This window comes from Ammospiza caudacuta, chromosome 18 (assembly GCF_027887145.1).
Source record: "Ammospiza caudacuta isolate bAmmCau1 chromosome 18, bAmmCau1.pri, whole genome shotgun sequence".
Classification (NCBI taxonomy): Eukaryota; Metazoa; Chordata; class Aves; order Passeriformes; family Passerellidae; genus Ammospiza; species Ammospiza caudacuta.
In genome coordinates, this window is record NC_080610.1 from 13104531 (window position 1) to 13132082 (window position 27552).

At 46.2% G+C, this 27552-nt stretch overlaps 2 protein-coding genes across 2 annotated transcripts; one reads left to right on the forward strand and one right to left on the reverse strand.

The window, feature by feature from the left end:
- Positions 1 to 38: 38 nt before the first annotated feature.
- On the reverse strand, positions 39 to 8459 carry RNF34 (ring finger protein 34). The gene is made up of 6 exons (XM_058816723.1): positions 8203 to 8459; positions 5423 to 5641; positions 3722 to 4111; positions 3341 to 3394; positions 2914 to 3115; positions 39 to 1861 (listed from the first exon to the last, which is right to left on the reverse strand). Exons 2-6 carry the CDS (start codon positions 5624 to 5626, stop codon positions 1674 to 1676), a joined length of 1038 nt encoding a protein of 345 aa, XP_058672706.1. The 5' UTR covers positions 5627 to 5641; positions 8203 to 8459; the 3' UTR covers positions 39 to 1673.
- A 4969-nt stretch (positions 8460 to 13428) lies between these two features.
- Positions 13429 to 26285, forward strand: ANAPC5 (anaphase promoting complex subunit 5). The gene is made up of 17 exons (XM_058816791.1): positions 13429 to 13637; positions 13722 to 13801; positions 14548 to 14657; positions 15043 to 15238; positions 16188 to 16254; positions 16998 to 17099; positions 18170 to 18360; positions 19220 to 19301; positions 19957 to 20046; positions 20929 to 21110; positions 21585 to 21720; positions 21945 to 22019; positions 22817 to 22938; positions 24063 to 24170; positions 24727 to 24874; positions 25445 to 25607; positions 25955 to 26285. Exons 1-17 carry the CDS (start codon positions 13434 to 13436, stop codon positions 26167 to 26169), a joined length of 2271 nt encoding a protein of 756 aa, XP_058672774.1. The 5' UTR covers positions 13429 to 13433; the 3' UTR covers positions 26170 to 26285.
- The last annotated feature ends 1267 nt before the right edge of the window (positions 26286 to 27552 follow it).

Genomic DNA, 27552 nt, shown 5'->3' on the forward strand with positions numbered 1-27552 from the left:
GCTGGGTAAGAAAAGAGACAGAGGCTGAGAGAGCCCATCACCCACCTTTATTGAGTTCGAGTGCTAATGAGCAGCATGGAAATAACACCGAGGGCACGTCTGTTTTCATTAGCCTCCCCTCTGGACAGACTCCAGGAATTAAGTACCTTTAAAAAGTTACTTCTAAAAAATAAAGCCATTGAGAGGTTTGCTCCCTTCTGAAAAATACCCAGTAGAGCTTGGAGCTGTGTTTTGTGTGAGGAGGAGCTGCTTTCTCTCTTCCAAGCCAGCTTAAGGATTCACAAAAATAAGAGCAGGTGCCAGTGCAGCACAGGTCCAGTTCTTGGGTCCTGCACCCTCAGCCAGCACAGCCTTGGCTCTGGAACTTTGCTGCCACATGGGAAATCAAAGAAGAAACTGTACATTTAACCAACTCTCCTTAAAGAGTAACTGGACACACATGGTCCTTCCTCACCTCTTTTTTAGTGAGCTCCACCAATCCCAGTTGTGGCCATGCTTGGTCACAAGGATCCTCCTCTTGCTGCTCCCTTCCCCAGGTCACTGCTCACAGACATCCCACAGGGACCCTTACAATTCCTGCTCTGGGAGGACCTGGGCCCCAGCTCATGGCACAAAGCTCAGCCTGACCCTGGGCCCAGGGCTGGCAGCAATACTGGGACGCTGGTTTGGGTGACTTGGCTTTGGGTGAAAGTCCATGAACAGAGATTTGAAACAAAAGCTGTCCCTGCTCCTGCCTCCCCTCCCCAGTTAAGGTTAGTAATGCTGTACATTCCACGTTAGCAGCACGGAGCTGGTGCCCCTGGGCAGGATTCACAGTAACATCAGGCTGTCGGCACATGGAGTACAATCATCACAGCTTCATAGTTACAACAGGCATGAGCGGATTAAGGACCACGCTAACATGGTTTACTAGAGTAACCCTTCTTAAAAAAATAGTTTATTCCTAAACTAAAAACCACTCAGTAACTGGTTTTTGGAGCCCACCAGGCAGAGCCCAGCGCGGCCCCTGAGCCCTGCAGAGTGATGGAGTGCTTTGTACACTGACAGAGAACAGCCAAGACAGCACACGTGCCATGACAGACATTCAGAGGGAGCAATCAGCACAAAGCAAGATTGCTTAAGGGCTTCAGTGCAGGAACAGTTCACGGCAGTGCTGCCTAAGCTGTGTCCGACCCAGCGGGCAGCCGGGCCCTCGGGACAGATACATTCTATCGTTAGGGAAAAGCTGAATAATCAACTGATATATTCATTGCTTCTAAAGCACTAGACAACACCACAGGCTAACAGGCTCAAGCGGAGGTGTTTGCTGACCACTTGCCGAGTGCTGAATGCGTAAGGACAGGTGAGATTCTTCAGAAGAGAGCAAGAACTGCTGTAAACAGTTTGACTCCAACAATCTGTGGGGCTGTAAGGTCAGTGGGGCAGCACCTGGGCCTGCCCAGCCCTGCGCTGCAGGAGCTGCTTGAAAAACCTTTCACCAACTTCTACATGAGGATGTTGAAAAGGCTGAGTTTAACCAACACGAGAAAGCTGCAGTGCCCAGGGCGCAGCACGCCTGCCCACAGGAGCCCTGCCCACAGGAGCCCTGCCCACAGGAGCCCTGCCCACGGGAGCCCTGCCCACAGGAGCCCTGCCCACGGGAGCCCTGCCCGGGGCACGGGGCCAGGGCTGCGTTAGGATTTGAAGACGTGCACGGCCCGCACGACGTACTGCCGGCAGATGGGGCACTCGCTCATCCTCTTGCCGCACTTGGTGCAGGTGACCATGTGGCCGCACTCCAGCAGCACGCAGTCGATCACGGCGTCCATGCAGATCCGGCACAGGCTGTCGTCGTCCTCGTTCAGCTGCATCCTCTCCCCCTCTGCAAACCAACAGAGAGGGAGGTCACGGCTCTGGGCCCTGCACAGCCAGGGCAGCTCCAGCCCAGCCATGCTCTGTCCCCTCGCATGAACTTTTTTAACCCCCAGTATGAATTAATTTATTTTCCTCCACAAAGAAGCAAAGAAATCAGAACTAGAAAGCCCCTCAAGTGAACATCCAATATTTGGCTTCATTCTTTAAACTCAAGAAACTGTTCTCAATTCAGAATGTAATGACTGCACAATAATGTGCTGGATTAAAATTCAGAGCATGTTGGTTTTCTGTGTCAGAGCTCACTGCTTGGCAGAACACTTTCCTCAGAAGATTAAACACAACAATAATAAAGCACACTAAGAAGCAGAAGCCTTAAGCAGGCCATAAAGGTGGCAGAAGTGAATAAAACCTGTCAAGTTTCATTGCATGTAGTCACCATCCCCATCAACAACTGACCATTCCATCAGATCATGGCAAAAAAAATAAACCTTAAGTTTACAGTTTTTTCCCAAGTTTTGTGTAAGCAAGAATGGCTCTGAGGACAAATTACACAAGTGAAAGACTCCACTGCTGTGTGGAACAGAGGGCAGAACAGCAGCCACAGAACCACCTTATGAAAATGTGGACTGAGAGCAAAGCCCTTGGACTTTTGTCACTGTAGATTTTAATTCTGCAGTACCAGCTCTAAAGTGCCCTGACCTGCACAGCTACACAGCAGCTGTGTAATGCCCTGTGAAACCCAGCAAAGCACAGGGAGGTGCCAAGTTCCAGTTCTCTGAGGAACCAGTTCTCAGTTGGGCAATTTTACCCTCACTGTGAAAGCTGAGCTCTCCAAACTTTGGAGGAAAGTCTCAAAAACCAGCACAATCCTGGAAAGCTTTGTTTAATCACTACAGCCGTGCTCAGCTACTCTAGGGGCACCCTGCATTGTTAAAACACATTTTCCAGGTGTTCCAGCAGAGCAGACAGAGGTCAGAACCAAGTTCTTCCACTGGCAGAACCAAACCAGAAACTAGAAACTCAGCAGTCCTAAGAAAGCAGAAATAAAGATAAACCTACGTGTCTTGTGGTTCTCCTCATTCTCTCTGTACAGTCTGCTCACTTTTTCCACAAGTTCCCATTTTTCACAGCATCCTGAGTAGTTGACAAAGTTGCAGGCGAGGATTTCCTTCAGCTGCCGCACGCTCATCCCTTCGATGTCCTCCAGGCTGGAGATGTCGGACAGGGAGGCCCTGGCTCTCTTCCTGCCCAGCCCCGGGGTCTGAAACACAGCACGTGTGAGGCTTTAACTGCCCTGGCTACTTCAGAGCACCTGAAGCTGCAGCAGCTTGGCTAAAGTTTCATTCTTTCTCAAGCCAGTGTGTGCAGACATTCATTGCTAGACACAGCAAACTCTGGAACAACCAGAGCACGAGGCCGAATGTTGGCAGAGATAAAAAAACTTTATGGTGTCACATGCCAAAAATCCATTCTTTGGATATCTCACCTGCTCTTCTGCACTTTCTTCTTCTTCATTATTTACAGATGTTTCAGTTTGTCCCTGTGTACAAAATGAAACTCATCAGGATAGAAACCCATGTTATTCCCTTACAAAACACTTTCCTTCCTTCCTTCCAAGGTGATCTCAGGTGACAATGAAATGACATTTTGAAGTTCCAGCTGCTACTAATCATTCCAAGTTTAAGTCACTTCTGACATGAACCAGGAACCTTTGCTAATTATCTCCAGCTTTCAGATGCAGGGTACAAAAGGCATTTTTCCTGTCCCTCCAAACTGTATCAATTGGTGGTTTATTTTAAATTGATACATAACTATTAAAGACAGTATATAAAATAAAGCAAAGCGTGAAACACGTTAAGCACTGTACCCGTGAAGGTGCTGCACTCCCTGTGCTGCCCCTTCTGCTGGGGAGCTCTCCTGGGCTGGCCATGGACACGGAGGTGGAGAAGGGGTGGCTGAAGAAGGCCGAGCTCTGGGAGCGCGCCGAGCGCAGGCTGCCAGCGTCCGTGTCCTGCTCTGTCCCCAGGCCGTGGTGGCACAGCACCAGCTCCACCAGGTCCTCCTTCTCCCTGCAGGTGTCCGTGGGGATGTTCCTGAGGATCAGGTACTGCCGCAGGTCCTTCACTTTCAGTCTCATCAGCTGAGGCCGCTGGAAGGCCGTTTCTTGCAGCAGGTGACAGGTGGAACATCTCCTGAGATTCTCTTGTAGGACTGAACAAACTGAGCAAAAATCCTTTTTGCAGTCACAGCACACGTGCTGAGGGGAAAGGAGGGAACCATTCAGCTCTGGCTCACAGGAAACAAACCCAGGCCCTGCTCTCTGCTTCTCCAGGCTACAGAATTTCCTATCAGCTCTTCCACTGGCAGTTGTGACAGACAGAATTTTTAATATTTACATACAGACAACTGCCCTGTCAGTTTTGCAAAGTGTTCCAAGGGAGTCCCTCGCTCTTCTGGCAGTACTGAAGCTGATTTGAGGTTTCAGTGAAAAATATTATGAATGAACTAATAGAGTACTTGAGTTGTAGTTTAGACAACAAACAAAACTAAAATCAATTTTATAGTCTGTTAAAATACCTCTGAATATACTGTCACTGCTCCTTTCATGTGTGTAAAACAACAGGAAACCCCCAAACTTTAGAGAACCTCCTGCTTCCTCAAGTGATTGCAAAAAGTCAAAGTCACCTCACATGTGATGAATCACATGGGAGGGAAACACTCCCAAAGCCCAGATGTCACTTTTGAAGAGAGCTCTGTTCAAAGCACTCACAATACACAAAAGATGGAATAGGCAAGGCTGTCAGCTTCCAGCTGCTGTGAGCAAACCCAAACTCCTCAAGGTTTTCAGGATTATAAATTAATATTGGCTTCAGAAACCTCCCCACACAACACTTCATTCAACAAAGCCTTGCCATGTGAACAGGACACATAAACAGAAAACACCACAAACTGAGGGCAGAGGCTTCATCTGAAAGAGCTGCAGAGGATTAGATCACTGAGGGGGCAAAATAGCAATCCTGGACAGCTGTGATACACAGAAATAATAAAATAATCTCAGTTTTATTTATCTGCATTAACCCACCAACCTGCCTCCCAAAGAAGGAAGAGGCTGCTGGAGCACAACAGCCTTGAGCAGAACTAAAGCTGGTCAGGAAACAACCAGAACTGCATGAGAAGTTCCAGAAAGAAACTCTAATACTGTATTGTGAGTTTTTAACTTTTCATCACCCAGTTTGTTCACTCCAGTACTCAACCACTGTTTGGAGCCACCTTCAAAACCTGATTTGCTTTTTGTTCAAGATTCTGAAGGTAACACATTTATCTTACAAATCAAGAGCCCATTAATTTCCAGGCCAGCCCAGATCCAACGTGTTGCTGACTAATGAACATCAGACTCACTAACTCCTAATCCTGGTTGACAATAGTTTTTTGAGACCTCAGAATAAGGCATTCGTCCCTCCCTGAGGCCTGTATCTGCCCCAGGTTTCTGAGAAAAACACTCATCTCCCACTATGCCACAGATGAGTTCAGAAGTGTAAAAATCCAGTGCAATAGGAAACGTACTCACTTTTTTCCTGAAAACTGAGAAGGAAAGTCCACAGGCCTTGCAGACGATGTTGGTGCTGGCTGCAGCAGGAGCTGGATAAGCTGAGAAGCCCGTGCTTGGTGTGAACCTGAAGGGACCAGCACCTCCCCCAAAGCCAGCCTGCTGGCCACGCACTGCCCCCGTGCCCATGACTTCATTCAGCAGCCCGCAGCAGGAAGCCCACATGGAAGTAGCTCCCGCCTGAAAACAGCACAGAGCAGCACAGAGGGTCAGGATGTGGAGCCCCCATCAGATGGGAGCTGCTGTGAGGAGCTGCTTCACTCCATCTGTCACCACCCAGAGCACGGGGTGCCAATCCCAGAGCCAGGGATCCCAGCACGGTCAGGATGGGCCAGAGCAGCTCCACAACAGCTGAAATCCAGAGTGGGAGAGGTTTGCCCTGGCAGGACAGGGAGCTCACAGGGACAGGTTTGTCTGTGCAGGACAGGGAGCTCACAGGGACAGGTTTGTCTGTGCAGGACAGGGAGCTCACAGGGGAACAGGTTTGTCTGTGCAGGACAGGGAGCTCACACTCACACTCCTCTGCTGGAGAATCCCCACACACAGAGGCAGCATTTGAGCAGTGATGCAACAGCAGAGCAAGAAGAAGTGGCTGACAGCCCATGGCAGGTGAGGGGACAGGCACAAAGAGCAGAAAACTTCTCATGATTAATGCACAAGTGTCCCTGCAGGATCTGCTCCAGAGCTCACCCAGCTCTGCGTGACTCACAACAAAACTCTCAAATAACATTCCTGGCTCTCAAACTTGAAGATAATTACAGTCTGGTTTCACTGACAAGGAAACATTTTTCAAGATCTCCCTGAACCTCGTTTTGTTGCCTTACTGAATGTCTAACAGTTTTGAGTCACATAAAACAGTGTAAATTCTGAACACATAAGCAAAGTGCTAGTTTTTATCCCTGGAAGCCTGAGGCACTTGAGTCCCTATCAAAAGCTCACATTCTACTAAAAGGTGGAATTTGGACTCCAAGCTGGGCAGGTCACAAGTTTAATCACTGTCAGGTGGCTCCCTGAGACCTGCTGGAAAAAACCGGAGGGGCAAACAGAATCACATCAGGTTTTCCCTGAAAGGAAACTGAGGGGTACAACTTCCTTTAAACACAATTATTTTTTCATACTTTTTTCTTTAACAGCTGTTCTCTTTCTCAAATAATTGCTTTTGAGACTTTAAAACCTTGCTGTAAAACCCCAACCAACCAGAACACACACACTTCAGCTCTGTAACGTGGTGCTTTAAGTCCTGGTGTAATTTCTAGATGACATTTCTAGATTCCTACACTAATTTCTAGGTGAAGTTGCCCATTTGCCCTGAACTGAACACAATCCTCTTGCAATTGTGGGAACTTAATGCCAGAACAATGGGGATTGCCCAGAACATCTCCTTTCCAACCACAGAGCACAGAAGGTAAGAACAGGAACTTCAGTTACAACACCAAATATACATTCCAATTAAATGTTAAACCCACTCATCATTGTGGGTATTTCAAGAGCAGAATTCACCCTGGTGCAGGAAGAGCCTCGGGGCCCTGGGCACCCCAGGAGAGCTCCCCAGCCCTTCCCTGACTCCAGAGAGTCACACAGCTCACCCCAGCCTGCAGCTCCCATCCCAGCCCCAAAGCAAAGCTTGTTTTATACTTCTCCATTATAAGCACTGTGGAAATGCATTAATATTAATTTTCCCTGGACAAAACATAGTTATCCTGGTTTAATAGGCAAGAGGAATTAACTCTCCAGAAATACTTCCTGAAAACCAATGACAGTCCAGCAGAGCTCTGAGTTTAAAACTTGGAACTTCTCAAAAATACCTCCTCTCCTCATAAGGGAAAGCTGTAACACAATCATTCCTCTCATTCATCACCATTTCTTCAAAACTGAGGAGCTAATTATGTATCTAAAACATTTTAAAGCAGCCACATATAAATAACAGAAAAATAAAATAATGAACCAAATGGATCTGTCAAAATTCAAGTTCCATTTTACACAGCTCCTGGGGTCACAGCAGCAGCAGGACACATGAAAGGACATGAGACATCTGATCCCACAACCCTGGCCTGAGTTTCACACCTGCTTCTTGGACTTATTTCATTCCAGAGCCTGTAACAACTGTTCAGACATCACTGTCAGCACCAAACATATGTATTTTTAGGAACTTTTTGTTACTCATTTTGGACACATTGAAGTTGTTGGTATCAAACACAAAATCTCTTTATCTTGCTGCCAACCACCCACTCAAGGTGAAAGGCAGGGCTACGTGGGCTTTAATTTTCTCCTTAACCCACGTCACCTGTGGATTCCTTCTGTGCCCTCAGGTCATTAACTGATAATTGAATTACGGTGTCTAGACTCTCCATATTGCTCTGCAGAAGAAATGGCACCGTGCTGAAAAGCACCAACACAACACACAAATTAAACACGCTAAAAGAAATAATCCCTCCCTTGAGAATTGATCAAAACATTCCCAATTTCTGCACCAAAACCTTCAGTCTCCACTTCATGGACAAGCTGCCATCGGTATCGTCCCTCCCATACCTTATGTGCATCTCAAAGGAGCAAAATCCTGCGTTCAACTTCTCTGCTGCGTTCTCAGCTTTAAGGGTGTTGTTACCTGGCAGGGATTTCACCTGCTGCTCCTGACACACCTGTGCAAGCTGGGTGTGCTACCCAAGCCGCAGAACGACAGGAGAGGGATAGGAGGGATTTATTTGTATTCATTTAAACTGAAACTTCCTCTCTGCACCCACCTTTGGACCGAGCAGAGCTTTTCCGGGACGGCCCAAGAGCCCCGGGCGGGACGCGGCGCCTCAGGGAGGGACCGGGGCTGCGGGAGCCGCCGCTGAGCCCCTCACGGGCCCGGCCCGGCCCGGCCGCTGACTCAGCGCGGGCCCCTGGGCTCGGCCTCAGCCCGGGCTCCCCTCACAGCGCGCCGGGACGGCGGCCGCGGCCTGGGGCGAGCCGGGAGGGGCGGCCCGGCCCGGACATCCCGCCGGGTTCCCGGCCCCGTTACCCTCCCCGCTTCGCCCCCTCCTCCTTCCTCCCTCCCTTGCTGGCCGAGGCAGAGGCGCTGTCCCGGCCGGCCGCGCCCCTCACCTTCATGGCCGCTCCCGCCGCTCCAGCGCCGCGCCGCCCCCGCCCCGCAACGACCCCGCCGGGCCGCCGCTCGGAGGGCGGGCCCTGCCGCTACGCCGCACGCCATTGGCTGCCGCGCCGCCGCGCCGCGCGCCTATTGGCTGCTGCGCCCCGACGGCGAGCGGGAGCGACCAATGGGAGAAGAGGACACGGCGGGGCCGAGGGGGCGCGGAAATGCCCCGAGCGGGGCCGGGACACGCGGGGGCACCGAGGGTGGCACTGATGGGACCCGAGGGTGGCACGGTGGGACCCCAGGGTGGCACTGATGGGACCCGAGGGTGGCACGGTGGGACCCCAGGGTGGCACTGATGGGACCCGAGGGTGGCAGCGGTGGGACCGGAGGCTGTGGGAGCTGTGTGCAGGACACTGAGAGGGGATCTCATCCATCCATGCCAGCTCCTCCAAGCAGTGCCAGGAGGATGGTGCCAGGCTCTTTCTGGTGGTGCCCAGTGACAGCATGAAGAGGAACGGCCATAAATGAAAACAAGAAGTTCCAGCTCAGCATGAGGAAGAGCTGCTCTCCATGCAGGGTGCAGAGCAGTGGCGCTGCCCAGGGAGGCCGTGGATTGTCCCTCTGTGGAGCCTCCAGTGCCACCCCTGCCATGGCAGGGACACCTCCCGCTGCCCCAGGCTGCTCCAGGCCCTGTCCTGCCCTTGGGCACTGCCAGGGATCCAGGGGCAGCCACAGCTGCTCTGGGCACCCTGTGCCAGGGCCTCACTGCCCTCTGAGTAAAGCATTTCCCTCTAAAACCAAGCCCAAATCCACCCTCTTTCAGTTTCTATTCTACTGGGATTCTTATTCCACTAATGTGTTATTTAAAAATATTTATTGTTTTTATTATTATCAATAAAAATATTTAATTATATATAAAATATTATTAATATTTTATATACTAGAAATATTTATATATCACATATATTGTATATACATAATATAAATATATATTTTATATAAAATAATGTAAATAAAATATATATCATATATCATATATAGTATTAATAATAAAAATATTTCATTCTAAAAATATTTATTATTTTAAAATCCATTTCCAGCGAGCTCCTAGATGCCGTTATTATTTTCTCTAGGCTGTGAGTAGAATATATAAATATATAAAATAATAATCACAGATTGCAAGAACTGAAAGCTTTTAACCAGAAGATCACATTAAAGAAAACCCAGCAGTGCAAACCTGAGCAAGGCTTCAGGAGAGTTTATGTAAGAGCACCCAGGGCCAAGAACCAGGCAGGGCTTTGCCAAAAAGAGGAACAGACAAAAGTGCTGAAAATAAACACAGAGCACAAATCAAATTTACCCCTACAAAGGGTTGGATGCAATCTGCTAATTTCTGCAGGAAGAGTCTACTTTTGGAGCAAATGAGATACAAGAAGTGGGTAAAAATGAGAAAAAAAATGGTGTGTAATTGTCATGTGAATGGCACACTCCAGGCAGCCTCAGGAGTAAGAGCAGATCCTGCACACAGCCCAACTTCTGGATTTGCCCTGACACCATCTTTTAACTCAAAATCAGGTCAACTTTTGTCAGAAATGCTTATGCTCCTTGACAAGCTTTAGATATGCTCTGAACTTGTACACATGACTTAACAAAAGATGTCATTTTTTTCCCCAATAATAGCTTGCCATTTTAGTCAAAGTGACAGAAAAAATAGAAAAGCCTTGTGAATATGACATTGAAGCTTGCAATGGCACATTCCTCACATTTCTCATGCAGGGGACTGCTTCAAGACACCTTAAAAATATCAGTACAGCTTGGTTTTTAAGAAGTTCTAAGTAGTCTAAACTCAGTGTCACCCTTGCAGTACCAGCTATACACAGATTTTTGTTAATAATATCACATTAAACATGAGAACTCCCCATGCAGTTGCTGTAATGGGGTAAAAGCTGCCCCAAACCAAGCAAAACCCAACATTTTCCCATTTTCTCTGTTAAGGATGTGCTAACAAGAAATCCTCCCAAACACAGATGTTCCAGGGAGCAACGTGGGCCTGACAGAGCTGAGATGTGGTGACAGTGCTGGCAGCTGCACTTGCCACTCCTGCCTTCACTTGGACAGATCTGGATGAATCATGTCCCCAGCATGTGACTGGAGATGACTTTCCCTGCAGCATGCAGGAGTGAAACCACGCTGAGCTTTGGAAGGAGGCTCTGAACTGTGCCAGCTCCTCCGTGGGTGAAAAGCAGCATTTCAAGAGGTTCTATTAATAAAAGCCTTGCCCTCACTGAGCCTCCAGGACTGTGCCAAAGCAGCATTAAAAGATTTAAATCTATTACTGAGAGATGTCCCATTTCCTTCTGCCACCAAATAGCAAGTGACAATGAGCTCTGTAATCCCCCAAGGTTTTACACAGCAGCAGAGCCAGAGGGAGGGGAGGATTCTTCCCAGGAATATTCATTTGGTTTTAATTTAACAATCTGCAACATTTAATTGTAAAGTTAAAAAAGGACAAATTTAATCGCTGGGCTTTATCTGGGGATTCCAGGTTGGGTATTAATGGCTGTGGGAAGGATCAGGGAATCACCAAATTGGAATGGTTTGGATTGGAAGGGACTCTAAAGATCATTTATTTCCAATAAATGACACCTTCCCCTATCCTAGATTGCTCCAAGCTCTGGCCTTGGACACCTCCAGGGATCCAGGGGCAGCCACAGCTGCTCTGGGCACCCTGTGCCAGGGCCCCACCTCCCTCACAGGGGGGAATTTCTTTCCAAAATCCCGTCCAGCCCTGCCCTCTGCCAGTGGGATCCATTCCCAGTGTCCTGTCACTCCAGGCCCTTGTGAACAGTCTCTCTCCATCTTTCTTGTTGCCCCTTCAGGCACTGGGACCCCAAAATTTCTCTTTTCCAGGCTGCAGGACCCCAGTTCTCTCAGCCTTTCCTCACAGGATGCTCCATCCCCCAGCTCATCCTGCTGCCCCCTCTGGCCTTGCTGCTGGCACAGCCTATTTCAGGTGAGACAAAAGATGACTTTCTCAGCTGGGTTACCGAATCCTGGATTTAATACAACCAAAGTCAGTTCTCACTGCTGGGTTTCAGGCATGAGAGCTGATTTAAATATCCTTTAAAAGTGCATTCTAAATGTTCTCTCTGCCCCACGCATTGTCAGCAGAGCTCACACTCTGGCTCCAGAGCATTGCACAGAACATCAGAACCAGATGTTTGTCATTTCCTCTTGCACAGCCCAGCCTTTATCTCATCCCCTCCCCTCTCCACCCTGCCCTGCCACGACACCAGCCCCGTGTTTCCGCCCAGGCCACCGGGCTTTACTTTCAGGAAATGTCAGCACATTGACCTTTAAAAGATAATAGCTGCTGTCACTGCTGGGATGTGTGCTCAGACACAGCTCAATGGGCTCACTGAGGGCGAGGAAACGATCATTAATTATGCCAGCAGCAGCAGCAAGCTACAATGTTAAGTTTCTTAAATGCAAATGTATCCTAGGAAATTACCCCGCGCTTGATTTGCCTCCTCCTCCTCCTCTCACCACCCCCAGGCATGAATCAGGAGCAGAGCGATGGAAACCCCCAGGGACATGCAGATGTATAATAATATTGAGTTTTGTTTTGCTCTCACTTACAAAAATGAGAACTATTATAATAATTGGAGTATTTTCTTTGGGAATATGATGCCTTAATGAAGTACTCTAACAAGTTATTGAGAAAATAAAAACTTACATGTGGAAACATCTTTATGGCATCACAATTAACGTGCAGGAAATCCAGAGGGGAGTGAATTCACTCTGTGGTGTTCTCTGTAACATGGAAATGCTTGTGTCAGAGACAGAGAAAATGTATTGGATAGGTGGGTTCATCTAAATTTTACTATATAAAAGATGAAACTTTTTACCCCTTGGGCTCTTGACTTGTGGAAACCTTCACCTTGCAGCCTGTGCAGAATTAAACACCATCTCCTTTTAAATCAGACTCTGTCTGTTTAGAGAGCTCCCAAAATCAGTAACCCCACCAAGCCACTGCCCTGGTCACCTGTACCTCACCTGGTACAGCTCTGTTAGTCACAGGATAATTAAAGTTAGAAAAGACTTCCAAGACCATCAAGTCCATCCTTGGCCAATCACCAAACCCCATTGCAAAGAGCTGTGCCTACTTGGTGGTTGGACCCTTCCAGCCATGATGACTCCACCACTTCCCTGGTCAGCCCTTTCCAATGCTTCACCACTCTTTCAGTGAAGAGATTTTTCCGGGTGTCAGCCCTGCCCCTGCCCTGGCGCAGCCTGGGGCCGTTCCCTCTGCTCCTGTCCCTGTTCCCTGGAGCACAGCCCGATCCCCAGGCTCTTCCCTCCTGGCAGGAGCTGTGCAGGGCCCCCTGAGCCTCCTTTGCTCCAGGCTGAGGCCCCTCACAGCTCCCTCAGCCCCTCCAGGGGCTCCAGGCCCTTCCCAGCTCCATTCCCTGCCCTGGACCCGCTCCAGCCCCTCAGAGTCCTGCTCGGCGTGAGGGGCCCAGAACTGACCCCGGGGTTTGCGGAGCCTCAGCAGCACCAGCACACAGAGAAAATGTCTGTTCCCTTATCTAGCAGATAACTCCCGAGGGCCGCAGCGGCCCAAGCGCAGCCCATGCCCTCGCTGTCCCCAGCCGCGGCCTGGCTGCCATGCAGGGCAGCGCGGGGGAGCAGCCCCGCCTCAGCGCGGACCCTTCTCTCCCCGGAACGTCTCTCTCGCGCCCGGCCGGTCGCGGCGGCCCCGCTGTGGCGGCGCACATCCCCTCCTCCGATTGGCTGCGGCGCTGCGCGCGCGCCGGCGGCGGGGGCGGTGATTGGCCGGCGGGGCGCGGGCGCGCGCGGTTTCCCGGGCGACGGGCGGGCCCCGGCGGCGCCATGGCGAGCCTGCACGACAGCCTGTACTTCAACCCGATGCTGACGAACGGCGTCGTGCACGCGAACGTGTTCGGCGTCCGCGACTGGGTCACCCCGCACAAGATGGCTCTGCTGGTGCTGCTCAGCGAGCTGGGCCGCGCCGGCCCGCAGCTCGGCCTGCTGGAGCGCCGCCGCCTCAACCGCCTGCTGCTGCCGCTGCTGCAGGTCGGGCCCGGGCTGGGGCTGGGCCGGGGGGAGGGCGGCCCCGCCGTGTCGCGGCCTGTCGCGACATGTCGCTGTCCTCCGCAGGGTCCCGATATGGCGCTGTCGCGGCTGCGCAAGGCCATCGAGGAGTGCTGCCCGCACCTGGCCGGCTCCGTCCACATCAGGTGCGGGCCCGGGCGGGGCGGGGCGGGGCCGCCGGGATCCCCCGCGCTGTTCGTGTCCCCCCAGCTCGGGAAGTGCCCCGAAACTGCAAATGTCAGGATCTGAAAGCACCGGCTGGGCCAAAACTCTGCTTGGACAGGTTTTGTACTTGTCATAGCTAAGTTCTGAAAGGCACCAACATCGAAGCGATCAGATTTAAAGTTTCTTTGGGACAGAAGTTCTGTTGTCACATCAAATAACTCACTAAACAGCAAACTCACAATTCCAAAAACGCAAGCAGTACAAAAATTTAAAAATTTTGAAAGAATTTTTAAAATTAGAAAATTTTTAGTTTTCCAAAATAAAGAGAAAAAAAAGAGTTCCTATTTGTTTTAAGAATAACCATCTCATCTAATTATTCTCATAATAAAGACCTATTTAAAAAGAAAAACATGCCCAAACACAATAATAATAGTAATAATAATAATTATTATTATTATTATTAATAATAATAATAATAATAATAATAATAATAATAATAATAATAATAATAATAATAATATTTTACCACTATTTAATATTATCTTATTTATCTCAGTATGAAAACCTCTTGGGGTCCAAGAATTACTTATCACTTGTGTTTGCTCATTTATGCAGGAAGCAGGGGAATATTTTACTTGATGTCTATGTTAATACCCTAGAATATGTCATTTTCCCCCTGTTGTCTGCATTAATGCCCTAAAAAATGACACTTTCTTCCCCTGTTTAGGTTAAAACTCATGGCAGAAGGAGAACTGAAAGACATGGAACAATTTTTTGATGATCTTTCAGATTCATTCTCAGGGACAGAGCCAGAAGTTCATAAAACAAGTGTAGTAGGTAAATAATTGTTACCCATAATATTTAAATAATAAATGTTATCCATATTTTTGCTGTGATATCTGTCATTGATGTCACTCCCTCAGGACACAGCTTTGTTTTTCTGGGGAGGTTTCAAATTGCAGAATGTCATTTTTCTCTTGCTCAGATGTTGTCTATTAACTGATAGTTTTGCACATTGTGAGCTTGTTACTGATTTTAACAATTTATCACTTATCTTTAGTGAGATTTGATGATACACTGAGTTGTATCATTGAGATGAGACTCAGTAATTTCTGTTTAATTTCTCATTTATTTCTGTTTCATGAGGAATTAAGGGATGTTGTTGAAGCTGCTGGCCATGGATTTGTGTCCTGTCTGCTCACAGCAGGATTTCCCTCTCCAGGTCTGTTCCTGCGCCACATGATCCTGGCATACAACAAACTTTCCTTCAGCCAGGTCTACAAACTCTACACAGCACTCCAGCAGTACTTCCAGAAGGATGAGAAAAAGGATGGAGCTGATGAGAGTGACATGGAGCTGACAAATCCAGAGGAGCTGGATGGGAAAATGGAGAAAGAAGAACTTGATGGGCCTTTAAGGTGATCAATTCGTGCTAAAGCCTTTTCAACCTTTTAAGAAAATGAATCTTTGATTTGTTTAAAGTCTCCTGCAGCCGGGCTGAGCTTTGTGGCCGCTCGTTTCCTTGGTGCCACCGTGTGGTGACATTTGTCAGTGGCTCGGGGAGGTGGCACTGCCCCATCCTCATCCTCCCCTGGGGAACACAGCCCAAAGGCAGCTGCTGCCCACAATTTCCCTCTGCTGGGTGACTCCTCTGTTGGAGAGGTCACTTCTGCTGCCAGCAAGGAAAGATTGCTCAATAAGAAGTTGAGTGGTTTTGTTTTGCTTTTCACCATTCTCCAAATAAAAGAATTCGTGTCTATTTACCTCAGAAAGGAGAAGCAAACACTGAGAGTTTTCACCTGCTGAAGAGATGCTCCATTGTAAGAATAATTTGATGTGTCCATGTATTTAAAATGTACTTTGCAAACTGTATTTGTATAAGCTTGTGCAGGAGTTGTGAGTCAGACAGCAGCTTTGGGGTCTGGCTGTGTGCTGGGCTTGCTGCCTTTCCACAGAGTAAATTACAGAACAGCTGTTCCCAGCTGTTCCAGCTGTGATGGATGTGACCAAAGAGCCCATTAATCTTCTTGGGACTCTCTTCAGAAGACAGAAAACAAAGCAGAGCCATTTGAATATGTCAGCCCCAAATCTTCTCTGCTGTATTTCTTTAGGGTTTTTAGGGTGTATTTAGGGTAATGTTGCTGTAAACCACAGTCTCTGCAGGTTGAAGCTAAACTGTGTGAAATCATTTGGATTGCTGACTTTGGAGTAGATTTTGTTCTGTATTAAGTTTTCTCAATGTTCTTTCATGCTTTGAGCTGTAATATCTCACACACCCTTATGAAGCAGAAGTGTGGGGTGTGTGATGAAATGTGTTCCTGTGCTGTCTTTCCTTGCCCTGTTGCTAACCAGAGTGTGTCTTACCAGGGAAGAAGAGATAGCCTGCAGTGGGCCTCTTTCCCAGAAACAAGCAGAGTATTTTCTTTCTCAGCAGGTATGTTAATTTTCATTAAATGGAAGAAATATTCCATAACACCAATTTCACCTTGAGTTTTACCCACAGTGTCAGCTGAGATGTTTTCTGTGCTCTTGTAGAGCTTTGTTGATATCCTGCTTGTTGTTGCTCAGTGTGAGCACTTGGGGCTGTGAGTGTTTCATCCAGACATGTCACCATATGCTGATATTTGGTTCTCACAAGGTCCTTCTGCTCTGCTTGCCTCACATTTCTGTGAAATGTGCAGTTTTGTTGGTTATTCCAGCTGGTAAATAAAAAAGGGAACAGAAATACACATGGACACAAATGTCAGTAATTCAATAGTCAGTAATGCTAATTTTAGTAGCTACATTTTTGTGATTTTTAAAATTAATTGAACTGCTTGCCAAAGCAAACTGGATTTATCAATTTCTTTTCCTGAGGGTTTTTTTTTCTATGAGAAGATACATGCAATTCCAGTGAGCAATATGTGGCAGTAGTTCTTCAGAGGGAAACTTAACCAGAATTCTTTAAATGCTTTTAAATAGTCCTTTGAATAAAGTTTTATTTGACTTGGTCTCTGTGATCTCTGGAAATTGAACACTGTAATGTAGTATAGAACTGCCACTGTCATAATAGACAGAGCTGCTACAAAATCTTCTTTAATGTCCTCTCCAACCTGACAATCCTGCACCACAATATATTTTTATAACCCTCCTTGTAGAGTTACATTTCTTACTTGTACTGTTCAAATTTTATCCCAGGCTTCTTTGCTAAAGAATGATGAGACAAAGGCTCTTGCTCCAGCATCTTTACAGAAGGAATTGAACAACTTGTTAAAATTTAATCCAGACTTTGCTGAAGCAGTAAGTATCTTTTTCTTCATCCATAATGGTTGTAAAAGGATTTCTTATCTCAAGGATAGGATTATTTGGAAGTAATTTATTCTCTATTGAAATATAAGTAGATGATAAAACTGGGAGCAAGTTGCATGTAAATGTTTAGTAATTCAGACTAAAACTTCTGAAGGTACAGGAACCTTAATTAAGCAAAGTACTTCTCCTTCATGCACAGATGTAAACCTCTTAATTTTGGTGGGACAGTGCATTCTTGTTCAACTAGATCTAAAACTTATATAATTTGCCCACGTTTTCCTAAGTAATTTCAGGCCTCATTATCCTGTAGTTTAAAAATCATTACTAAGTGCAATATCTGTTATTTGGCTGGTAGTTGTTCACTTTGCTTCTGGTCCTTAATAGCAATTTATACTGAAAGCCACAGAGAGCTCATGCTGAGGGACCAGAGCTGTGGTGTGAGCTCTTGCTTTGTCCCTCAACAGCTTCTTCTTGAGCAACTTCCAAAGTTCAGCTCCTTCCTGCCTTGTTTTCTGGCTCTGCCTCCCAGCAGCCCTGGGCTGAGCAGAAGGATTTTCCTTGCTGCTGTTGGGAAGGGTATCCTTGAGAGGGCTGCCATAGTCCCTGCCTGCACTTCACAGCATAAAGGATTACCCTGCCCAGGTCTCAGTGCCAAAAAGAAAATACAGAATTTTAGCATCTCCTTTCTATCTGCACAGCATTTGGAAGCAGTGCTGGTGTTGTATCTTCCTGAGTGCAGGCGCTGTGGGAGTGCTGCCTCCATTCCCACTCTCACATAAATACAGAAATTCCATCTCTGCAGAGATCTCAGACTCTCTGGGATCTTTCTGACAGATCTTGTAATCTTCACCATTTGGCAGATCCTGTTAGGGCAAACAGCCAATATTGTCCAAGAAATTATCCAGTTTAATCCAGAAATTCCACCCAGGTAGTATCAGCATTGCAACTTCTGATCAGTATTTCACAATTACATGTTTTGGACAGAAACACCCAGTAATTACAAACAAAACCTCTGGTTTGGTATCTGTACATTTAAAACTGATTTTGTTTCCCTTTTCCAGCATTATTTAAGCTACTTAAACAGCATCAGGGTGCAGGATGTCTTCAGTTCCACACACAGCCTCCTGCACTACTTTGACCGGCTGATCCTCACGGGCGCCGAGAGCAAAAGCAACGGGGACGAGGGCTACGGGCGCAGCCTGCGCTACGCCGCGCTCAACCTGGCGGCGCTGCACTGCCGCTTCGGCCACTAGTACGGAATCACCCACTGAGCCGGGCGTGGCAGGGGCTGAGAGACCCCCCCTCCTTCTAAAAACCCTGCAGGGGATCTCTCTCACTTGGCAGCGGCTGTGGTTGGGTTGGGATCCTCTTGCGATCTTGGTTTGTTTGGGTTTGTTTTTGTTTTGGTGTTTGTTTGGTTTCCATAATAACTGAGCCGTCTAAGAGTTGATATTTGTCTGTGTCCTGGGTATTTTAAGTGTTCAATTACATTTCCATGACCTCAGAAGGGTCTGTGGGCATAATTGCCTATTTTCAGCCATATTTTCATCCATATTTTCAAGAAAGTATGGTTGGTTTTCTGCAAGTCAACACAAAGCTGATGATCTGGCAAAAGAATAATTAAACCAAAAAAGCCATCCGAGCTTTTAAAATTTAAAATGCCACAAGGGTTGGGGTTTATTTTGTTGATAAAGCTAGCCTACCCATCTTCATTTCTGGTTTGCATTTATTGATTGCTGCCTGGAGGCATGACGTGAAAGGACTGGAGAGGGGAAGGACACAGCAAAGTTAAGAGTAACAATTTCCACAAAGGCAGATTCCAAATGTTGCCCCTGTTCAAACAATAACTTGGCACCATGGCCTGTACAGGGTTTGAAAGGCCACGTTGGGGTTACAGCTGCATTTTGGTTTGCAGATGCTGTCAGACTTTCTGTCCTGAAAAGCAGAATGCACTGCTGAGTGCTGGGAGGAAAACACAGGCTGTGAAATCAGAGATCTGAGTGCATGATGCATAATTCAGATCAATATTCCTCTGGATCAGGATGCTGTATCTTGAGCACTGCAGGAACAGTAATTGTTCTCCCCTGTCTGTGTCTGTCTGTCTGTCACAGCCAGCAGGCTGAACTGGCCCTTCAGGAAGCCATCAGGATTGCCCAGGAGTCCAACGACCACGTGTGCCTGCAGCACTGCCTGGTAAGAGCTCTGTGCCAATGGGCCTGGAGCTGCTCAGGGAGCTGCTGCAGAGCTCCTCTCACAGCTGCACCTCCCCAGAGCATCTGACTGCCCAGCAGTGGGCTGGCATCACTCCTGGCACACAGGGCAAGGATCATGGCATGGTTTGTTGCAGCTCAGGGTTAATTCCTTAAGCAGGAATTGTTATCCCAGTGGAGATCTCAGTAGTGAGCTCAAAGTTGAGCCTTAGATGATGTAAAAAGAAGAAGTATTTCAGAAGCTGCCTCCTTTCTGTCTGCTGAATTCTCAGAGCCACCTTTACAGCAAGCAAAGTGGGAGGGAAGGACTTGGATTTCTCTCTATTTTTTCCCTGTAATTAACATTATAATGAGTTGACATCAATGGTATCAAACTCCTAAGGTGCTGCATTCCACAGTTCCTGTATTTTTGTGCATCACTGAACCTCCAGGTTGGCTGGTGCCACACCAGCATCCCAGCCTAGATGCACTTCTGATATGTTTTGCTGTGCAGCATTTAGCAGAAGTTTCCTTAGAATCAATCCTCAAGTGCTTGGCATTTCCAGTGACTTTTTGTGCATTCTCTAACAGCAAGCCAAGTTCAAAGTGCTGCAGCCATCAGTTATTTGCAATGAGAATTTGATCTTTTTCTTTGCTAGAGTTGGTTGTACATCCTGGAGCAGAAGATATTTGACAGCTGTGTTCTGCTGGAGCACTCTGTGAACAAATCCTTACATTTTGGATTGCCAGTGAGTCCATTTCATCAATCCTTAACTTTATTCTGGGACAAAACCGTGTGGCAATGGGCATGTGTGTGATCAGAGTTTGGGGTTTTGTGGCTTGTCTGTTCAAAATATGGGATTGGATTTAAACAAACATGTTTTAACACTCCAAAATCTACCTGTTTCTATGACTTTTATGCTTCCTATTAACAAGCCAGAGTTCAGTTGCTTTAATGCCAGAGCATTATTGCAAAGCTCACTGGTGTTCCTTCTAACTTGCTTGATTTTCAGGTAGAAAATCTCTCTGTGGCTACTGGCCCAGGCACATTTAGTTACAATCTGGTGCTCAGGGGAGGTTCTTAGGGCTCCATCTTCTCTGAAGCTCAGTGCTCATGCATCTGGCAGAGCTTTGAGCACATGTTTATTTGTACAGCTCTGAAATCTTGCAGGACAGCCCTCCCCTTTGATAGATTTGTTGTCTGTTAATGTTTAGTTCTGTCTTCCCCAAATCCACAATTCTTTTGTTAAGATAATTGTTCTAAAATTGACTAAAACTGCTGGGAGATAGGAGCAGCCATGGCCTCTGTGGGGAAGGGAAGGAAAGCAAAGGCTCTGTTTTCACAGCAGTTCTGGAGAAATCCAGGTACTGCTCCTGTCCTCCTCCATAAGATTTCTGTGTGGGGGAGTGGAAATTACCTTTCACATCCAACAAAATGACATTCACATATGTGTGGGTGTGCCTAAGTGAGTATTTAAAGAAATGCCTGGAGCAATGTTCCTTTGTCTGTGCTGTCTTTTTGGGATTCTTTTTTAGTAGTTTGAAACTCTGCTCCAGTGTGATTTGCCAGCCTGGGGTACTCTGTTTTCTTCCATCACTGTAGGTATGTTGTTTTTTTTCCTTCTTCCCAGTATCTTGCTTCCTTGGGAATCCAGTCCTTGGTTCAGCAAAGAGCTTTTGCAGGAAAGGCTGCCAACAAACTAATGGATGCCTTAAAAGATTCTGATGTGTTGCATTGGAAGCACAGCCTGTCAGAGCTCATAGACATCAGCATAGCACAGAAAACAGCCATTTGGAGACTGTACGGCCGCAGGTATTGGCTCTGTTTGGAACTCCTGGATTAGCTGCTGCACTTGTTGGCACATAATGCATTTCTATAGGTGTAACAAGTGCCTGTGTCTCTCCAGTGCACTAAAATAAAGCAATCAGACTCAGTAAAGCAATCAGATTCAGTACAGGCTGAGTGCAATTATTTCCATTCTCTTGTGTTCCTTTAAAACTTATACTGAAGAAGAGATAGAGTTTCAATTTAGTAGTGGCAAATAGATCATAAATTGTTCCTGTGCCCCCACTTTCAGCATCTCTGTGCTTTGGCTGTGTGCAGCTTTCAGTCTGTAGTACTTGCTGTGCCTGCACAGTGCAGAGTCTCTGGACAGAAGTTATTTTACAAGTTTTCCTTCTCCCCAGGCTTAACCAGACAATGTAGACTATTGTCATAATAAACCCATAGATTAAAAATGGCTGTTGTTTGCTGCTTGAAAACTCACAGATATTTCTCTTGCACAAGCACCATGGCACTTCAGCAAGCCCAGACCTTGCTGAGCATGAACAGTCTGGAGGCTGTGAACGTGGGCGTTCAGCAGAACAACACCGAGTCCTTTGCCGTGGTGTTGTGTCACCTGGCAGCGCTGCACGCCGAGCAGGTGAGCTCCAGGCCGCTTGCACCAGGTGCCATTTGCTGAGAGCGCCTGTGGGTGGTGCTGACAGAGGGTGCAAGACTCGACTTGTGGTTTTTGCTGCCTTTAACGCCCTTTAACTCTGGGGGCAGAGACAATGCAGGGTGTTTGCTTGGCAAATCCCTTCCCTGAGGGTTGTGCTGAAAGAGAGGGGAGCAGGGTGCATTAATCAGTGTCCTTGTGTGTTCCAGGGGTACTTTGCAGCTGCTTCTGAAATACTGACACACCTGAAGGAGAGATTCCCTCCCAACAGTCAGCATGCACAGGTAGAATACTTGCATTCAGCCTGTAACTTGTGTCACCATTGTACAGTAGGATGTGAATCCCACTGCTCCTGACTTTTCCTCTGGATGCCTTGGGCTGTACATTTTCTCATTTCCCTTGGCTCGTCCTCATGGGAAGCTGTGGAGCAGCAGCTTTTTTACAAAAGCAAGGAAAAGCTGCCTGTGTTGTTTTCAGACTGGTGAGACATTTCTCTCACCACAACCTCCTAAGATGAAGCTGTTCAAGTACAAATTTCATTAACAGAGGAATATACATCTGCTTCATGAGCACATAGAGCAATTAAATGCTCTGCATTGATTTGAAGCTTCAGAGTTCTGCTTAATTAGTGCTGCTTATTTTGATATATTACAATCCATAAATAACTGAGATAATAGGCTAATAACCTGATTTTATGTGACTCTGAGAAACATTGCCACAGGAGTCTATAAGATAGTATTTACATTGAAGTGGTTGAGATCTCATTAGATGTAGTGTGAGCCTTCTCTTTTCACTACAGAACAAGTCTACTTGCCTACAAGTCTGAAATCGTTAGTAATGATTTAAAAGAGCCTTTTCACATAAAATGCAGTCAAGTAGGTGAGCTTCAATATTGAAACATTAACCCAGACCTGAGCATTTCTGTTGAGGACAGTAATTCAGTAATTCCAATAATTGGACAGTGGAGTTAGTGTCTGGAGATAAATACCCATGGGGGAAAATAAAAAGTAAATTCTAATTTAGGATTAGAAAATGAGCAGGCACAACTTCTAAAGCTTGTTTCTGGATGTTCCTTGTTTAGCTTTGGATGCTGTTTGATCAGAAAATACAGTTTGAGCGAGCCATGAATGATGGCAGATACCATGTAGCAGATTCTCTTGTAGCAGGAATTACAGCACTAAATAGCATTGAAGGTGTATACAGGTAAGAAATCGTGGGTCTTTCTGTACTTACAGGTTTCTTCCATGCAGATCATGAAAAATTAGCACAATGATCACTGGCAGTCAAATCTCTTATATTTTTTTCCCTTTCCAGAACTAGTTAAGGTTATGTGGTCTAACCTATAGGGCTGTTCCCTTAGAGCATGTCCTGCAATAATAATTTGTAGTTGTTTCTCTGGGCATTTTAAGAACTGGAATAGCTGAAGTTGGTTTTATTCTAGGGCTGTGAATCTGTCGTGGTAAGGTCTTCAAAATCTGCTATACTCAAACCTGAGCACAAGGCAGATTTTTATGTCAAATAGCTGAGGAGGGAGCTCAGGCCTTAAGTGAATTCCTCTGTGGCCTGGTTTCTACATCTCCAAAATGGAACAATGTGATTTTTTTTTCCACTCACCTTAATGTGGTCTTGTTCCTAAATGAGAATGACATGTTAAAAATAGTTACAGTTAAAACTTGATATTTGGTGAATATGAAAACCAACGTAGTGTTCAAAGAATTTCTTGTCGATTTTCAAAGGCAAAACACCTAAAAGCAGCCAGTGCCAGTCAGCCAGAAGAGCAGTATTCAAGCTGTGGGACCTGATGCTTGTCCTTCTGGAATTGGACTGATCATGAATTCCCTGATCTTTAAATACTCTGCTCAGTCTCTGGTTCAGGGCATTTGTACCCATCCCCTGCTGCTGTGCATTTGGTCCTGACTTCCCTGCTCTCCACTTTCCTGGTGCTCCATATCCTTGTTGGCTCAGGCCAATTTTAGCTGCTTTACCTCATACCTGTTTTTCTCACAGATAATCACTTATGCTCTCTAGCTTGCATGTCCTCCCACTTCTGCTGCCTGTTTGGCCTTTGGTTTTGGCAATCTCTGGTTTCTATCTAAAGCTGTTTTATGAGTTTGATCCTTTCTGCCTGGGAGTTGTCCAGTTGGCACCAGGGAGATCTGTTTTTCCTCCTGTCTGTGTGTGCAGCATGTGTACACTTTGTCAGGCTGCCAGTCTGCAGTTACAAGAAACACAGGTCACAAAATAGAGACCTGTTTCACTGTGTTCTGAAGAGCAGAATTCTATACAAAGTACAAAAATACAGTGATGTTTTCTTTCTACCATGACAGAAAAGCCATTGTATTGAAAGCCCAAAATCAAATGTCAGAGGCACACAAACTTCTGCAGAAATTGTTGATCCACTGCCAGAAAATCAAGAACACCGAGATGGTGATTAGGTAAGAATGTTTCATTTGCAGAGTATTAAAGCCACTTTGCAGTGATTAGAATCAGCCATTTCAATTTGTCTGTGTTCAGACTTCACTAGTCTTCAGATTACCTGCTGTGATTCTGAGATTACAGAGTCATTTCAATTATTAATCACAGTATGGAGGAATCCTCAAAATATTGTGTCATTTAAACCTAGTTATTTTTAATATGTAAACTAAAAGGTGGTAAAGTTAAAGTTCCATGAAGGCTCCTGGAAGAAGGAAACACTGCATCTAAAATAAATAGGAAATGGGTGTGTGTGTAGTTTTACCTTGGTGTAAATCTTGAGAGAGCTGTTTATCTTTATTTAAAGATATTTAAATAAAGATATTATATATTATATATTATTTAATCTTTTCTATGCCTGTGGCATCTCCTCTTAAGGGTGTAATTGAAATGTATTGTATATGTAGCAGCGTGATTTGTAATAAAACCAATCCCATTGTGGATGGAACAATTCCCTGGGAACAAGGGGACATTTTTCACCCAGAGTGAAGTCTCTAAGTGCTGCTCCCTGTTTGCCAGGGTGCTGCTGTGCATGGCAGAGCTGTACTGGAGGTCCTCGTGCCACACCATCGCGCTGCCCGTGCTGCTGCAGGCTCTGGCCCTGGCTCGCGAGTACAGCCTGCAGTACTTGGCCTCTGAAACCGTGCTCAACTTGGCTTTCTCCCAGGTAGGGCTGATTTGTGTTTTCACAGGGCTGCAGGGCAGCATTTATTCTGGGGATCTGGATGCCGTTTTTACTCCTGTGAGATTTAAGAACACAGCCTTGTTGGAATTAAATTATTGATTGTGAAGAAGCAAACTCTGGATGTAAAAGCTTTCAAGGAAGTTAATAAACTTGAGTTTCATGTGTATCACTAAAATTTATAGTTATTGTATATAATTAAGCAGCATACATTTCCCCTGTCTTAATGTCTTCAGTTATCTTTTCATGCTGGTATTTTGGCTTTCAAGCAGCACAGGTTGGCTTGTATATTAAAATTAATGCTGGTAATGACTTCAGTTATATTGTTTATTCTGAGAGTCATGGCTGTCAGCACTGAGTGGAGAAGGCTTTCCCAATCATTTCTACTCACAAGTTTTGATTTAAAAGAAGATTGTGGGGAAAAAGTTGGGAAAAAAAAGATGCATGTTACATCATGTTTTTAGAAACAGACATGGCTTGTGTTGGTGTTCCCTGAAGAAGCTGCTCCTCTATCAGTGGATTCCAGTGTGAGACCAACAAGTATTTCTCTTTCAGCTGATCCTTGGCATTCCTGAACAAGCCCTGAATATCCTGCACATGGCAATAGAACCTGTCTTGGCCCATGGAGCTGTCCTGGACAAAGGCTGTGCCATGTTCCTGGTGGCCAAATGTCAGGTGGCTTCTGCAGCTTCCTACACTCCACGAAAGAAGATTGAAGGTAGTGTGAAGAGTAATTATCTCTGAAACTGCTCACAAGTGCAAACCAGTGTCTGTACTGGAGTCCTGCTACACCAGAGTGTGTTACCTGGTTATTGTATACAAAATTCATTAGGAATTAGTTGTTGCACAGATGTTTATAATGGAATATTGTTTATCTGCATACTTTCACACACATATTTTGCAGCAAAGACTGAATAATAGAAAGTAGCTGAGAGACCACGTTGCTAAGACACAAATGGTTTTGAAAAGCTGAGGAATTTGTAATTGGCCTCCTTAGACTTGAGCTGCCTTGGAGATATTACTGTGATATTTGCTTAAATATGAATGTCCCCCTTTTTCCCACAGCTTTGGAATCTGCTATCTTGAATCTAAATGAAGCCAGGAGTTACTTTGCCAAAGTGGACTGCAAAGAGCAGCTCAGAGACGTTCTCTACTTCCAAGCGCGGCTGTTGCACACCCTGGGCAGGACCCAGGAAAGGAACAAATGTGCCATGTTGTTCCGTCAGCTGCACCAGGAGCTGCCAGCACACGGTGTCCCCTTGATCAATGCCTTCAAGTGATGCATTTAAAGATGAGATTTGTTTGTTTTCCCGTTCTGGTTTTGTTTGTTTGTTTTCTTTTTTTATGAACACCTTTTTATTGTATTCAGTCATCCGGGTTTCAGAATAACTGCCAATAAATCATGGTCTGCTCTTGAACAAATTTGTGTTTTGTAACACAAATGTCATTTTCCACCCATTTCACTTTTATTCTCTACTTGAAACTAAGAAATTAGCCGGGAAAAAAGAGAAAAGACCCTCTTGACTGTGTTGTAAACACACTGCGGGGAGCAATGTAGTCACGAAGTAGTGTTCTGTTCTTAGGAGTGACATTTCCCAAATCAGTGCAGGCTTTATGAACACAGGAGTACAAAAAATAGTGGAAAATGTAGGCAAAGCTCCTTTGTGCTCTTTTTAAGTGGTATGGAAGGGGGAGTCTCATTTAGAAAGTGTCCTTGCTTTTAACCTGTCTGCAGTTGCTGTTTACGCTGCAGAAACAGATGGTGCTGGCACAAAGGGAAAAAACAGGGTTCAGTCAGAAAGGTGTAACAGTGCAAAGTCCTGGCACTGTTATTTCATGTGTCCTTGTACAGAGGGGGGATGAGGAAAGGAGGAGTGGGAAACAACAGCCCCCACCTCAGCTGAAATGTTTTATTGTGTGCGTTCTCCCCTCAGCACCGTGTGTCATTCACCTGCTCTGCTTTTGTGGGTGAATAGATGGAGATCACAACTGACTGAAGTAATTGGGAGAGGCCAAGAAATCTGGAGAAGGACTTTGGACAAGGGCCTGGAGTGGATTGGATTCCCAGGGTTGGATGGGGAATACCACCCTGTGAGGGTAGGGAGAGAGGCCCTAGCACAGAGTGCCCAGAGCAGCTGTGGCTGTCTCATCCTTGAAGTGTCTAAGGCCAGATTGGACAGGGCTTGGGATAGTAGCAGGTGTCCCTGCCCATTGGTGGACTTTGAGATCCCTTCTATCCCACACCATTCTGTAACTGAGTATGTGATGCTCATTTTGGAAGAAAATTTCATTTTGACTGTCGTGTGCAATTTGAGGGCAGACAAGCTTGCACTCCTGTGAGTGTAAACCTTTCGTGGGTGCCACTCACCTGGTAACTACAGAAAAGCTGAGCATCATTAAAGCCCCAGAGCTACCCTGCTTGGAAGCAGCAGATTTAACTGTGGCATTGCCACACCAGACCCAAACCTGGTTCTGCTGGAGCTGGAAAAGGTAAGGAGGAAGAGAGAAGTACTAGGGTGTGGTTGAGACAAGCATAGCCCGGTGTTAGTTTACACATTCCATTAATTACTGCTGCATCGGGGCTGTTGGCAGATCATCAGGGCCTTGATTTTAAAACGAGGTTTCCAACGGCAAAGGGGAATTCAGCTTTGTGGAACGCTGGT

Bases quoted from the DNA above. Each gene is read 5' to 3' on its own strand.
- RNF34 (XM_058816723.1), bottom strand. From the start codon at position 5,626: ATGTGGGCTTCCTGCTGCGGGCTGCTGAATGAAGTCATGGGCACGGGG. The intron at 3,116-3,340 runs GTGAGATATCCA...GCTGTGTTTCAG, and splicing joins AAGAAAGTGCAGAAGAGCAG to ACCCCGGGGCTGGGCAGGAA. The intron at 1,862-2,913 runs GTAGGTTTATCT...GTTGGTTTGCAG, and splicing joins TGAGGAGAACCACAAGACAC to AGGGGGAGAGGATGCAGCTG.
- ANAPC5 (XM_058816791.1), top strand. From the start codon at position 13,434: ATGGCGAGCCTGCACGACAGCCTGTACTTCAACCCGATGCTGACGAAC. The intron at 14,658-15,042 runs GTAAATAATTGT...TTCCCTCTCCAG, and splicing joins TCATAAAACAAGTGTAGTAG to GTCTGTTCCTGCGCCACATG. The intron at 22,020-22,816 runs GTAGAATACTTG...TTCCTTGTTTAG, and splicing joins CCAACAGTCAGCATGCACAG to CTTTGGATGCTGTTTGATCA.